The sequence below is a fragment of the Oncorhynchus gorbuscha genome, linkage group LG24 (assembly GCF_021184085.1).
Source record: "Oncorhynchus gorbuscha isolate QuinsamMale2020 ecotype Even-year linkage group LG24, OgorEven_v1.0, whole genome shotgun sequence".
NCBI lineage: Eukaryota > Metazoa > Chordata > Actinopteri > Salmoniformes > Salmonidae > Oncorhynchus > Oncorhynchus gorbuscha.
The window spans coordinates 40092884-40107603 of NC_060196.1; the positions used below are offsets into that span (position 1 = coordinate 40092884).

The 14720-nt window shown below is 46.9% G+C and overlaps 1 protein-coding gene across 1 annotated transcript in view; it reads left to right on the forward strand.

Moving 5' to 3' along the window:
• LOC124013163 (endonuclease/exonuclease/phosphatase family domain-containing protein 1-like) overlaps positions 1–14720 on the forward strand; it is a 35118-nt gene that overhangs the window by 6183 nt on the left and 14215 nt on the right. The window contains exon 2 of the mRNA XM_046327369.1: positions 9803–9854. Within this exon, the coding sequence (XP_046183325.1) occupies positions 9803–9854 (52 nt within the window). The remainder of the gene's footprint in view (positions 1–9802; positions 9855–14720) is intronic.

Genomic DNA, 14720 nt, shown 5'->3' on the forward strand with positions numbered 1-14720 from the left:
AGATCAGTAGTGTGCCATGCTATGCGATATCTATTGTGCAATTGTTTAACCTTGGCTTTCACGAGCGGCAACTTCAGGGACATAGACTGACGCTAAGTGAACAAGGAAGGCTGACTAGCTAGCAGGGAGTAAGGTTAATACCGGATTTTGTCTTGTTCAGTGTTGTGTAAAACCTACTGTACTGTGGAAATAAGATTTGGATGTAAATCAAACCTGTTGAGAAACCATAGGTTAACCGTGGATGTGCAGCGCTAGCGAAAACCAACCCACCAACCCACCTGCCACCCTAAACACATTCTCTCACCCCAGGTCAACCTCTACAGGGTTAGTGGAAAATGGCTTCCACGGTTTAGATGGGTCTGAACTGACTTGATCTACTGAGTAAACCACTCTTGTTTTCCCTAAAAAAAATTAAACTCCCCCACCCCAAGACATATCTGACACACTCAGGACGGGCGTGGATTAGAGACCTGTTGTAATGTGTTCTAATCTTCATCATTAATGAGGTTCGCCATTAGAACCCTGACAGTATTTCTAATCTAACTCGATTCGACCAGACTGACCCGATAACAGAAACAATGTGTTCTGTGTTTATCTGTAGCTAGTTGGCTATTCCAAGGTCAATCGATCAATTTGGTAATGCAATCATCCAATGATTCCCATCACCACACAGTCTCTGGACAAGATCTTCTCGACTTCTAAACAGATTACCGGTATTACAGATCAACTGAGTTTTCTTGCTTCTAATGTTGAAGAAGCATGTTCTGTATTTAGTCATTCCATTTGATTTTTAATCACTTTTTGACTGTACCCCTTTTTGATGTGAACTTTCCATATGTATTTGCCCGTGGAGGAAGTGGTCAGAAAGGGATTTTTTTTGGACCTGAATGCCAAAACGTTCATCATAGGTACACTTCAACTATAACAGACAAAATGAGGAAAAACAAATCCAGAAAATCACATTGTAGGATTTTTAATGAATTTATTTTCAAATTATGGTGGAAAATAAGTATTTGGTCAATAACAAAAGTTTCTCAATACTTTGTTATATACCCTTTGTTGGCAATGACAGAGGTCAAACGTTTTCTGTAAGTCTTCACAAGGTTTTCACACACTGTTGCTGGTATTTTGGCCCATTCCTCCATGCAGATCTCCTCTAGAGCAGTGATGTTTTGGGGCTGTTGCTGGGCAATACGGCCAAAATACCAGCAACAGTGTGAAGACTTACAGAAAACGTTTGAACTCTGTCATTGCCAACAAAGGGTTCCCACCATCGGTTAAGACACAGCATGCTCTTAAATACAGGGTGGGTGTCATTTCAATCATAGAAATAGAATTCATAGAATGGACATGACCATTGAAGTTTTAATTGACTAAAAGTTATCACTTCTAATCACTATCACAAAGACGCCGGACCACCCACCGTCAAATGTCAACTTAAATGTGAATATCTCTATTTCAGTAGATTTCCTATGGAAGATTGATGGTAATTTAAAGCAACTGATATTCCCATTCAAGTTAACATTCTCTAATGTGTGGTCCTCCAACTGTCTTTGTGCTACCATTTTGAAAGTTGAAATATCAACTTTCTCATTTTAGTACAGCCAAAACATGACACCCACCCTGTGTTCAAGAGCATGCTGTGTCTCAACTGATGGTGGACACAACACGAGCACCTCAATGTAAAATAGGGTCTAAGCTACAACATGTGCAGAGTTTTTAGATCATTTACATAAGTTCAAAAATGTATTTTCTCTCAAGAAATATCGAATAGTTTGATAAGCCATTTAAGGATCACATTCTCAACCTTTTATATTTTCCAGTGATGAAGACATGGAGGTCTCGTGGTAGGGTGGGTAATGGAAAATTGGTCAACTTTTAAGACTTCTATTTCCTAATTGCTTTGGCATTCAGGTCCAAAAAGTCATTTTCTGATCTTCTCCCATGGGCATGGCAAGTTTTGTGATTGAACTCAAATGGAATGACCCCATTTAGCAGGCCTGTTCTAGCTGACAGGCCCTTAACCCAGACGACAAGGGTATGATGTTGGTAAATGTGTGCATGCCTGAATGCCATGGCTAGTATAGATCTCACCTACTGAAGCTCCTCTGTTAACTGTCACAACACTCGCATGTCTCTCTCTACCAATCTAGCTGTCCAGCTTTTCCAGGTATGTGTGTGTGAGAACACTTACAACTTCCAGCCAGCTGCAGTAGTTGAGATTTTACCTCCCCAACCCGCACCTCAGTCCTGACCCAGCAGGTCTGAATTCCAAGCAGGGAGGCGGGTGTTCAGCACCCGGGGGTTGGGTGTTGATGGCGCTGCCTACCTGCCACTAACCACGTTAATCCCTGTCAGTGCATGATGGGAAGGTCTGCTACATCTCACCTGCAGCAGCAGGTCTGTTCCCCCGACTCACAGAACTGCCAGAACGGAGCAGACTGACTGCCAGAACAGACATCATGACTATGTGCTGGACTCTGCTGCTATGGTAACACCCTCTGTGTATCCCAATGAAATCCAGAGCTATCAGAGAGGCACAGTTTCTCTCTCAGCCCTGTCAGCGTATTATGTGATTATGTGTGTGTGTGTGTGTGTGTGTGTGAGAGAGAGTGTGACTCGGGATTGATGCTGAGGTTGTGTGTGTTGTTGGGAAGGTTGTGCTCTGTGTGTGTGTGGCTGACGCGGAGTGTTAAGAGCACAGAGGGAGAAGGCGCTCATGTGGAAAATTCCATTAGGACAGCAGTTTGTGACCGACAGAAGGCCAGACCGTGAGTGAGAGGCATTACCCAGAAAACACTGCTTCTGTCAGTGCCAGTCCCTCTAACTGTAACCAGTTATCCATTTTACACTGGAACACACTAAACTGATTCTCAATTGGTCCAAAACCAGTCTACACTGATACACCATCTCACAAACCGGATTGCACTCATACACCACGATCTAGTACAGTACCCTCTGAGACAGGATTAGTCCAAGGTGACCTTGGTGCTGGAGCTCATTACTTTTAGTTTACACAATTTATAGTATGTCCTATCAGATTTACTATAAGTACAGACTTCATTTCCTTCATTGTGTATTCACAGTGTGTTATGTGTAGTTTTCCTCACCTGGTAAATCATTCTAAGTGTCTGCCTGACATTGGTTATTTTACTCATTGTAATGATGACATTGAGGGATTCCAGTTTCTCTGAGTTGCATATAGTGCGGCTCTGCTATCTCTCTGTTTCTCTGCGGCAGTGTGGATTAGAGGTCGACCGATTTATGATTTTTCAATGCCGATACAGATTTATTGGAGGACCCCCAAAAAAAGCTGATACCGATTAATCGGCCGCTTTTATTTATTTAATAATCTTTTTGCATTTATTTATTTGTTATAATGACAATTACAACAATACTGAATGAACACTTTTATTTTAACTTAATATAATACATCAATCAAATCAATTTAGTCTCAAATAAATAATGAAACATGTTCAATTTGGTTTAAATAATTCAAAAACAGTGTTGGAGGAGAAAGTGCAATATGTGCCATGTAAAAAAGCTAACGTTTAAGTTCCTTGCTCAGAACATATGAAAGCTGGTGGTTCCTTTTAACATGAGTCTTCAATATTCCCAGGTAAGAAGTTTTAGGTTGTAGTTATTATAGGAATTATAGGACTTATAGGACTATTTCTCTCTACCATTTGTATTTCGTATACCTTTGACTATTGGATGTTCTTAGAGGCACTTTGTTATTGCCAGTGTAACAATATAGCTTCCATCCCTCTCCTCGCCCTACCTGGGCTTGAACCAGGAACACATGGACAACAGCCACCCTCGAAGCATCGTTACCCATGCAGAGCAAGGGGAACAACCACTCCAAGTCTCAGAGCGAGTGACGTTTGAAACGCTATTAGTGCGCACCCCGCTAACTAGCTAGCCATTTCACATCGGTTACACCAGCCTAACCTCGGGAGTTGATAGGCTTGAAGTCATAAACAGATCAATGTTTGAAGCACAGCGAAGAGCTGCTGGAAAAATGTATCAAAGTGCTGTTTGAATAAATGTTTACAAGCCTGCTGCTGCCTACCATCGCTCAGTCAGACTGCTCTATCAAATATCAAATAATAGAATTTACCATATTATAATTAACACATAGAAATACGAGCCTTTGGTCATTATGGTCAAATACAGAAACTATCATTTTGAAAATAAAACGTTTATTCTTTCAGTGAAATACGGAACCGTTCCGTATTTTAACTAACGGGTGGCATCCATAAGTCTAAATATTTCTGTTACATTGTACAACCTTCAATGTTATGTCATAATTACGTAAAATTCTGGCAAATGAGGCGGCCCCAACTGTTGCATAAACCCTGACTCTGTGTGCAATGAACGCAAGAGAAGTGACAATTTCCCTAGTTTAATATTGCCTGCTAACATGAATTTATTTTAACTAAATATGCAGGTTAAAAAATATATACTTCTGTGTATTGTTTTTAAGAAAGGCATTGATGTTTATGGTTAGGTACATTCGTGCAACAATTATGCTTTTTTTGCAAATGCGCTTTCGTTAAATCATCCCCTGTTGGCTGTCTTTGTTAGGAAGAAATGGTCTTCACAGTTCACAACGAGCCAGCCGGCCCAAACTGCTGCATATACCCTGACCCTGAAGAAAGGCGGTGATGTTTATGATTAGGTACACATTGGTGCAAAGACAGTGCTTTTTTCGCGAATGCGCTTGTTAAATCACCCGTTTGGTGAAGTAGGCTATGATTCAATGATAAATTAACAGGTATCACATCGATTATATGCAACGCAGGACAAGCTAGATAAACTGGTAATATCATCAACTATGTGTAGTTAACTAGTCATCAAATCAAATTTATTTACATTTACATTTACATTTAAGTCATTTAGCAGACGCTCTTATCCAGAGCGACTTACAAATTGGTGCATTCACCTTATGACATCCAGTGGGACAGTCACTTAACAATAGTGCATCTAAAACTTAGGGGGGGTGGGGTGAGAGGGATTACTTAACCTATCCTAGGTATTCCTTAAAGAGGTGGGGTTTCAGGTGTCTCCGGAAGGTGGTGATTGACTCCGCTGTCCTGGCCGTGAGGGAGTTTGTTCCACCATTGGGGGGCCAGGGCAGCGAACAGTTTTGACTGGGCTGAGCGGGAGCTGTACTTCCTCAGTGGTAGGGAGGCGAGCAGGCCAGAGGTGGATGAACGCATTTATATAGCCCTTCGTACATCAGCTGATATCTCAAAGTGCTGTACAGAAACCCAGCCTAAAACCCCAAACAGCAAGCAATGCAGGTGTAGAAGCAAGTAGTGATTATGTTGATTGTTTTTTATAAGATACATTTAATGCTAGCAAGCACCTGACCTTGGCTCCTTGCTGCACTCGCATAACAGGTAGTCAGCCTGCCATGCAGTCTCCTCATGGATTGAAATGTAATCGGCTATAATCTGTTTCCAAAATTACCGATTTGTTATGAAAACTTGAAATCGGCCCTAATTAATCGGCCATTCCGATTAATCGGTCGACCTCTAGTGTGGATTTTTGTATGACCTTTGCTGCAAGCCCCCTCCATCCTTTTACACGTGTGTGTGTGTGTGTGTGTGTGTGGTCTCTCACTTTGTACATTTGCAGTAGAGCTTTTCTTTCTGTCATTATTTTATTTATTTTTTCAGTGCCTGCCTTCGTTTGTTATCCTGTCGGGCTGTGGGGAGGATTTGAGGTGTTTGAACAGGCTATCATGTCTCTCACACACACACTCTCCTGTATGGTCATGGTCACATCAGGCCCTTTCCCTGCACTGCGGCCAGGTCACCTGTGGTCAGTGCAAGGGAGGTAGTGGAGCCTCTGTGTGATCACACCTACGGTGGGGAAGGGGTGTCGTCACCCTCCTACAGAGCTCTGGCTCCAGACCTGTTTCTATTCACAATCACTGATTCCACACTTCCTGTTTTGATAAAAGACCACAAACATCTATCTCTCACAATCTATTATGAAAGAATTTGTGTGTTAGGGCAGGGTGGAAAACGATTGAGGTGGGTAAACAAAAGCATCAAACCATTTTGAAGATGGCAACAAAAGCTAATGTATTTGTAGGATAAAATAAATGCTTCTGAAGTGCTGGATTGTTACTTTTTGCAAATGGGTCCATTGTACATTGTAGTAATTTGTCTCCGTTTACTATCAGTCTATATACACGACTGTGAAATAGTCTCATCCCTGGGTGGAGACTCTTGTCTGTTATCAGCTTAGTCTCATCTGTCTGTCTTTTTATGCTCTTCATTTCATTCCCTCTCTCTTTTTATGGACGAGGTGCTCCAGTGAACCTCCTCCACCCAATCATTCCCGCACAGAGCAGACCGGGAGGCTAACGTTGACATGTGCATTGTTTCCATTTATATCAGCAGATGCTCTTATGCGGCGTGGCATAAAGGGTCAAAGTTCGAACAGACTCGGCAGCCGTGTTGCGTAATGTCCTGTAATAACCGCTGGGAAACCACCGACCTACTGAGACTCGTTGGGAGTAGAGGGAGGCAGGGCACTGATCCTGCTATTCCCAAGGTCACCAGTCTACTTCTCCATTCACATCCACGGTGACTGAGCTCTATGCTGGAATTAGAATCAATCTAGGTGTCCTGTCTGCTGATACATATTCATGTACGAGACCCCAGGTCACCATATCCTAGCTCAAGACCAAAAAATGGAAAAGTAGGCCTCAAAAAAAGTAGACTAAAATCATTTACAATCATAATTTAAAATGCAACGGTTGTTTAGCGTATTGAAAGGATTACTTGAGGACAATGTGGAGCATCTCTTGGAGAGAAGCTGCCAGCCTGCACGCATTTCTAAGGAAGCAGAAGCAGAGACGGTGCCAGACAGCCGAAACTCTCCCCCTGCCAGAATTCTACCCCCTTTCGCGTGAACGCGCACACTCAATTCATCATTGCAGTGACTTGCTTGCTAGTTGATTTCTGCTCTTCACTGTCAGTTTAGCCTCCATTTCACTGATCTTAGTAGCAGAAAGCATGTTTTTATTTGTGTCCTTCAAGGCAGATATCAATGATCATGTTAGGCTGCGTTTCATTTGATATTTTTATGTTGGTTTGATCACGGGGGAGGCACTAGTAATGTCTGCGGTTTGATCGAGGGGGGAGGCACTAGTAATGCCTGCGGTTTGATCACGGGGAGGCACTAGTAATGTCTGCGGTTTGATCGAGGGGGAGGCACTAGTAATGTCTGTGGTTTGATCGAGGGGGAGGCACTAGTAATGTCTGTGGTTTGATCGCAGGGGAGGCACTAGTAATGTCTGTGGTTTGATCGAGGGGGAGGCACTAGTAATGTCTGTGGTTTGATCGAGGGGGAGGCACTAGTAATGTCTGTGGTTTGATCGAGGGGGAGGCACTAGTAATGTCTGTGGTTTGATCGAGGGGGAGGCACTAGTAATGTCTGTGGTTTTCGGTTTGGCTACTTGTTTCAACTGTATTAGTCTATAAATAAGTCTGCCAAAATTAGTCTTCTCTCGCCCATGTCTTATTCGACTTGTTGTTCTGAAACGTTTGCTTGCCTACATTTGACTCCCTCTATGTTTAATGTAACACACAAACATGAATTATTCACTTTGGTTGCCAAAGTTTGTTCTATAGAAATGATTTGACTCTGTGTGCCACAGAAAGTATTTCGGCACCACCTGTCAGTTGTTTAGGCCGTGAGCCGATTGCTTTGAACTTGATGTCGGCATTTGAACTCGGCCTTGTAAATCTACTAGCCTCACGGCAAACTGTTTTATGCAGCTTCATCTAAAGTCAATTGAATTGACCTTGCCAAAATTATAAAATGACTCCTGTCTATACAAAAAACACTACACCAGAGAGCATGATTTAAGCCACAGAGGATCATTAGCTTCTTTAAAAGATGGCTATCGATTTTATGAAAATCGTAAAGCCAGGGCATAATCTCGAGTCAGGGTAGTGTGCAATTTGGGCAGCGTGCGCAGCATTTCAAATGGCTGATTTGTTGATTTGCGGCTGTCAGTGAAAGCATCTTAAATAAGCCTATCGCAATATTTCATAATACAATCGCTAGAAAAACAGAGGAGACCAAGAAGAAACTCAAACCTGTCTCTTTCTTTAGGCTATCAAAATCCTCAAATCCCAGTTGGCTACTGTTTGCTCAATAGCTTATTTTATTGCCACTTGTTCTCAACTGGCCAACCAGGTTAAATAAAGGTGAAATTAAAGAAATATCCCGGCGAGTGCACCTATTCACGGTCTTCATTGGGTGAGTTCTTTCTCTTGAATTTTTTTAATTATTTTTTTTGGTGACAATTTCCTCCAGGTTAAACGTCATAGCCTACAGTATGTGTCTCCCCTTTTCATAGGCCTCGATTAGATTGATTGCATTCTAGACAAGGCCGTTTTTCTATTAATCCCAGTTTGTCACTGTCAGCAGAGCAGCCTACCCTGTCATTATTTGTGGTATTATAGATTCTGCTGGATACATTTATTGTGTCTGACTTCATAACTGTTATCCCAACAGGTTTTATTCATTCATGGAGTACATGTGGGCCACAGCAACCTCATTTAGCTGCCTCCTTTTTAGTGGGTTGGGGGGGGGGTTATCACCAAGCACATGGAGAGAGTCTCATCACAATAGGCATAAAATACACTAGTCTACATGTTTTTTAGCCTGGAGAAAAGTCTCGTTTTTCACTGCCTTAGATTTAATGATCTAATTAAAGTTAATCAGCCTTGATCAATACTGTGAACAGAGGGCTATAAAACACTGTACTTGGTTGCTATGGTGACCGAGGATGTGCAGTTATGCGTGAGGAGACATATCCATACATGGGGAGGTGTGTGTGTGTGTGTGTGTGTGTGTGTGTGTGTGTGTGTGTGTGTGTGTGTGTGTGTGTGTGTGTGTGTGTGTGTGTGTGTGTGTGTGTGTGTGTGTGTGTGTGTGTGTGTGTGTAATCCCATCTGTGAAATAGGCCAAAGTGTTTTTACCTCTTCTGTTACAACTCTAGTCCATAGTCTAAGCTCTCTGTTGAAGTTACCTTTTTACATTAAAAAAAATGCTATTAGCAAATTAGGTTTCTCTGGGGTTAATTTAAAAACAAGTCTGAGTCAGTGAACCAATGAGGAATATTTTGTTTGCTCATTTAGTTAATAGCCAGCAGTTGTGTGAATCTGAGTGTGTTAGGGGGAGTTGAGAACAGTGTGTGTGTGCAGCAGGAGGGAGCAAAAGGAGGACCAGGACGGGGAGAGAAAATAGTGCTTATGCTTTGCCATTTTGTTTTATCACGCTGACTAGTAGGCTGGAAAAACAATTAGAAAGTAAACAGATGAATGTTTATGGGCTCGTAAAGTAGGTTCCACCCCATCTCTGCACCAATGCGTTTGTATGTACAATCTCCTGGGCTTGCAGTCCAAAGTCTACTCTTCCCCCTCTCTGCTTTTCTCTGCATAATAAATGTTGTATGCATCCGAAATGGCACCCTATTCCCTAGTGCGCTACTTTGGATGAGAGCCGCTGTGTATAGTGCACTATGCAGGGACAATAGTATTCCATTTGAGACACAGGGAAAAGACTGAGTCGTGTTATGTGTTGTAGAATCAGGAGGATCCTGGATGTGTAGGGAGGCCCTCTGTGTTAATAATGCAGTGGCCTCCTCTATTACCAGAACTGGTGTGTGTATATACTACCCTATCATATGGCTAATAACACAAAAGTCAGCTTTGATAACAGAGACGATTCTCTGTTTTGTTGATGCATCCGTGTCTCTCTCTCTCTCCAGCATCAAGTTACTGGCAGTACAAGACCTGGTAGATCGGGAAGCCCTTGACAAGGTACAGTGTAGCAATCCCTTTCTTCACCTACTAGAACAAATAACTTATTGATTTGGGGAGCAAAGTTCTGTGTACCGATTAGTCCACCAGTACAGAATCTTTATGTTCGTGATAATTATGAGATGCTCTTGTCATTAAAAACATGTTTTTAACCTCCATTGTTCTCTCTCACCCACCCACTTACATTTACATTTAAGTCATTTAGCAGACGCTCTTATCCAGAGCGACTTACACTTAACCTTCTGTTCTTTCTCAATTATGCACAATTCTTTCTCCTCTCTCTCCTGCTTTTTCTCCTCTCTCTTATGCTCTGCCCCTCGCTCTCTTATGCTCTGCCCCTCGCTCTCTTATGCTCTGCCCCTCGTTCTCTCGCTCTCTTATGCTCTGCCCCTCGTTCTCTCGCTCTCTTGCGCTCTGCCCCTCGCTCTCTTGCGCTCTGCCCCTCGCTCTCTTGCGCTCTGCCCCTCGCTCTCTTGCGCTCTGCCCCTCGCTCTCTTGCGCTCTGCCCCTCTAGCTCTCTTTTGCGCTCTGCCCCTCTAGCTCTCTTTTGCGCTCTGCCCCTCTAGCTCTCTTTTGCGCTCTGCCCCTCTAGCTCTCTTTTGAGCTCTGCCCCTCTAGCTCTCTTTTGAGCTCTGCCCCTCTAGCTCTCTTTTGAGCTCTGCCCCTCTAGCTCTCTTTTGAGCTCTGCCCCTCTAGCTCTCTTTTGAGCTCTGCCCCTCTAGCGCTCTCTTTTGAGCTCTGCCCCTCTAGCGCTCTCTTTTGAGCTCTGCCCCTCTAGCGCTCTCTTTTGAGCTCTGCCCCTCGCGCTCTCTTTTGAGCTCTGCCCCTCGCGCTCTCTTTTGAGCTCTGCCCCTCGCGCTCTCTTTTGAGCTCTGCCCCTCGCGCTCTCTTTTGAGCTCTGCCCCTCGCGCTCTCTTTTGAGCTCTGCCCCTCGCGCTCTCTTTTGAGCTCTGCCCCTCGCGCTCTCTTTTGAGCTCTGCCCCTCGCGCTCTCTTTTGAGCTCTGCCCCTCGCGCTCTCTTTTGAGCTCTGCCCCTCGCGCTCTCTTTTGAGCTCTGCCCCTCGCTCTCGTTTGAGCTCTGCCCCTCGCGCTCTCGTTTGAGCTCTGCCCCTCGCGCTCTCGTTTGAGCTCTGCCCCTCGCGCTCTCGTTTGAGCTCTGCCCTCGCGCTCTCGTTTGAGCTCTGCCCCTCGCGCTCTCGTTTGAGCTCTGCCCCTCGCGCTCTCGTTTGAGCTCTGCCCCTCGCGCTCTCGTTTGAGCTCTGCCCCTCGCGCTCTCGTTTGAGCTCTGCCCCTCGCGCTCTCGTTTGAGCTCTGCCCCTCGCGCTCTCGTTTGAGCTCTGCCCCTCGCGCTCTCGTTTGAGCTCTGCCCCTCGCGCTCTCGTTTGAGCTCTGCCCCTCGCGCTCTCGTTTGAGCTCTGCCCCTCGCGCTCTCGTTTGAGCTCTGCCCCTCGCGCTCTCGTTTGAGCTCTGCCCCTCGCGCTCTCGTTTGAGCTCTGCCCCTCGCGCTCTCGTTTGAGCTCTGCCCCTCGCGCTCTCTTTTGAGCTCTGCCCCTCGCGCTCTCGTTTGAGCTCTGCCCCTCGCGCTCTCGTTTGAGCTCTGCCCCTCGCGCTCTCTTTTGAGCTCTGCCCCTCGCGCTCTCTTTTGAGCTCTGCCCCTCGCGCTCTCTTTTGAGCTCTGCCCCTCGCGCTCTCTTTTGAGCTCTGCCCCTCTAGCGCTCTCTTTTGAGCTCTGCCCCTCTAGCGCTCTCTTTTGAGCTCTGCCCCTCTAGCGCTCTCTTTTGAGCTCTGCCCTCTAGCGCTCTCTTTTGAGCTCTGCCCTCTAGCGCTCTCTTTTGAGCTCTGCCCTCTAGCGCTCTCTTTTGAGCTCTGCCCCTCTAGCGCTCTCTTTTGAGCTCTGCCCCTCTAGCGCTCTCTTTTGAGCTCTGCCCCTCTAGCGCTCTTTTGAGCTCTGCCCCTCTAGCGCTCTCTTGAGCTCTGCCCCTCTAGCGCTCTTTTGAGCTCTGCCCCTCTAGCGCGCTCTTTTGAGCTCTGCCCCTCTAGCGCGCTCTTTTGAGCTCTGCCCCTCTAGCGCTCTCTTTTGAGCTCTGCCCCTCTAGCGCTCTCTTTTGAGCTCTGCCCCTCTAGCGCTCTCTTTTGAGCTCTGCCCCTCTAGCGCTCTCTTTGAGCTCTGCCCCTCTAGCGCTCTTTTGAGCTCTGCCCCTCTAGCGCTCTTTTGAGCTCTGCCCCTCTAGCGCTCTCTTTGAGCTCTGCCCCTCTAGCGCTCTCTTTTGAGCTCTGCCCCTCTAGCGCTCTCTTTTGAGCTCTGCCCCTCTAGCGCTCTCTTTTGAGCTCTGCCCCTCTAGCGCTCTCTTTTGAGCTCGGCCCCTCTAGCGCTCTCTTTTGAGCTCGGCCCCTCTAGCGCTCTCTGTTGAGCTCGGCCCCTCTAGCGCTCTCTGTTGAGCTCGGCCCCTCTAGCGCTCTCTGTTGAGCTCGGCCCCTCTAGCGCTCTCTGTTGAGCTCGGCCCCTCTAGCGCTCTCTGTTGAGCTCGGCCCCTCTAGCGCTCTCTTTTGAGCTCTGCCCCTCTAGCGCTCTCTTTTGAGCTCTGCCCTCTAGCGCTCTCTTTTGAGCTCTGCCCCTCTAGCGCTCTCTTTTGAGCTCTGCCCCTCTAGCGCTCTCTTTTGAGCTCTGCCCCTCTAGCGCTCTCTTTGAGCTCTGCCCCTCTAGCGCTCTTTTGAGCTCTGCCCCTCTAGCGCTCTCTTTTGAGCTCTGCCCCTCTAGCGCTCTCTTTTGAGCTCTGCCCCTCTAGCGCTCTCTTTTGAGCTCTGCCCCTCTAGCGCTCTTTTGAGCTCTGCCCTCTAGCCTCGCGCTCTCTTTGAGCTCTGCCCTCTAGCGCTCTCTTTTGAGCTCTGCCCTCTAGCGCTCTCTTTTGAGCTCGGCCCCTCTAGCGCTCTCTTTTGAGCTCGGCCCCTCTAGCGCTCTCTTTTGAGCTCGGCCCCTCTAGCGCTCTCTTTTGAGCTCGGCCCCTCTAGCGCTCTCTTTTGAGCTCGGCCCCTCTAGCGCTCTCTTTTGAGCTTGGCCCCTCTAGCGCTCTCTTTTGAGCTCGGCCCCTCTAGCGCTCTCTTTTGAGCTCGGCCCCTCTAGCGCTCTCTTTTGAGCTCGGCCCCTCGCGCTCTCTTTTGAGCTCTGGCCCCTCGCGCTCTCTTTTGAGCTCTGCCCCTCTAGCGCTCTCTTTTGAGCTCGGCCCCTCTAGCGCTCTCTTTTGAGCTCGGCCCCTCTAGCGCTCTCTTTTGAGCTCTGCCCCTCTAGCGCTCTCTTTTGAGCTCTGCCCCTCTAGCGCTCTCTTTTGAGCTCTGCCCCTCTAGCGCTCTCTTTTGAGCTCTGCCCCTCTAGCGCTCTCTTGAGCTCTGCCCCTCTAGCGCTCTCTTTTGAGCTCTGCCCCTCTAGCGCTCTTTTGAGCTCTGCCCCTCTAGCGCGCTCTTTTGAGCTCTGCCCCTCTAGCGCTCTCTTTTGAGCTCTGCCCCTCTAGCGCGCTCTTTTGAGCTCTGCCCCTCTAGCGCTCTCTTTTGAGCTCTGCCCCTCTAGCGCTCTTTTGAGCTCTGCCCCTCTAGCGCTCTCTTTTGAGCTCTGCCCCTCTAGCGCTCTCTTTTGAGCTCTGCCCCTCTAGCGCTCTCTTTTGAGCTCTGCCCCTCTAGCGCTCTCTTTTGAGCTCTGCCCCTCTAGCGCTCTCTTTTGAGCTCTGCCCCTCTAGCGCTCTCTTTTGAGCTCTGCCCCTCTAGCGCTCTCTTTTGAGCTCTGCCCCTCTAGCGCTCTCTTTTGAGCTCTGCCCCTCTAGCGCTCTCTTTTGAGCTCTGCCCCTCTAGCGCTCTCTTTTGAGCTCTGCCCCTCTAGCGCTCTCTTTTGAGCTCTGCCCCTCTAGCGCTCTCTTTTGAGCTGCCCCTCTAGCGCTCTTTTTTGAGCTCTGCCCCTCTAGCGCTCTTTTTGAGCTCTGCCCCTCTAGCGCTCTCTTTTGAGCTCTGCCCCTCTAGCGCTCTCTTGAGCTCTGCCCCTCTAGCGCTCTCTTGCGCTCTGCCCCTCTCGCTCTCTCGCTCTCTTGCGCTCTGCCCCTCTCGCTCTCTTGCGCTCTGCCCCTCTCGCTCTCTTGCGCTCTGCCCCTCTCGCTCTCTCTCTCTCTTGCGCTCTGCCCCTCTCGCTCTCTCTCTCTCTTGCGCTCTGCCCCTCTCGCTCGCTCTCTCTCTTGCGCTCTGCCCCTCTCGCTCTCTCTCTCTCTTGCGCTCTGCCCCTCTCGCTCTCTCTCTCTCTTGCGCTCTGCCCCTCTCGCTCTGGCTCCCTCAGTGTAAACTATATTCTATTTCCAGGCTTAAATTTAGAGTGAACTTGTGAGGCCAGCCTCCTGTGCTTTCACCGCTATAAATAAGTCGGTGGTTGCTACATGTAGCGAGAGAGAGAGATAAGAGACACTGCCCTGGAAGAATAACCTGATTCTCTATTACTGAATGTTATGTAATGTCCTCAACCCATTAGGGGTTCTCTATGTATGTCTGCACTCTACTTTGGTCATGAGGTTAGGATAATGAATCTGTGGACAGAGAAGTCAGAGAAGGTCCTCTCTCTAAGGACTGCCTGATGTACCATAATGAAGCAATTTGTTAAATAGATCTATAGATTCCAGATCTAGTCTGAAGATCATTTGTGTGTTCAGAAGTATACAATGTGTTTCAGAAAGTATTCAGACCCCTTGACTTTTTCCACATTTTGTGATGTTAACATAACATCAATCGACACAATGTCATTCTACAATTGATTAAATGTCCCCCCCCCCCATCATCAAACAATACACAATACTCCATAATGACAAAGCAAAAACTGTTTTTTAAACAATTTAGCTA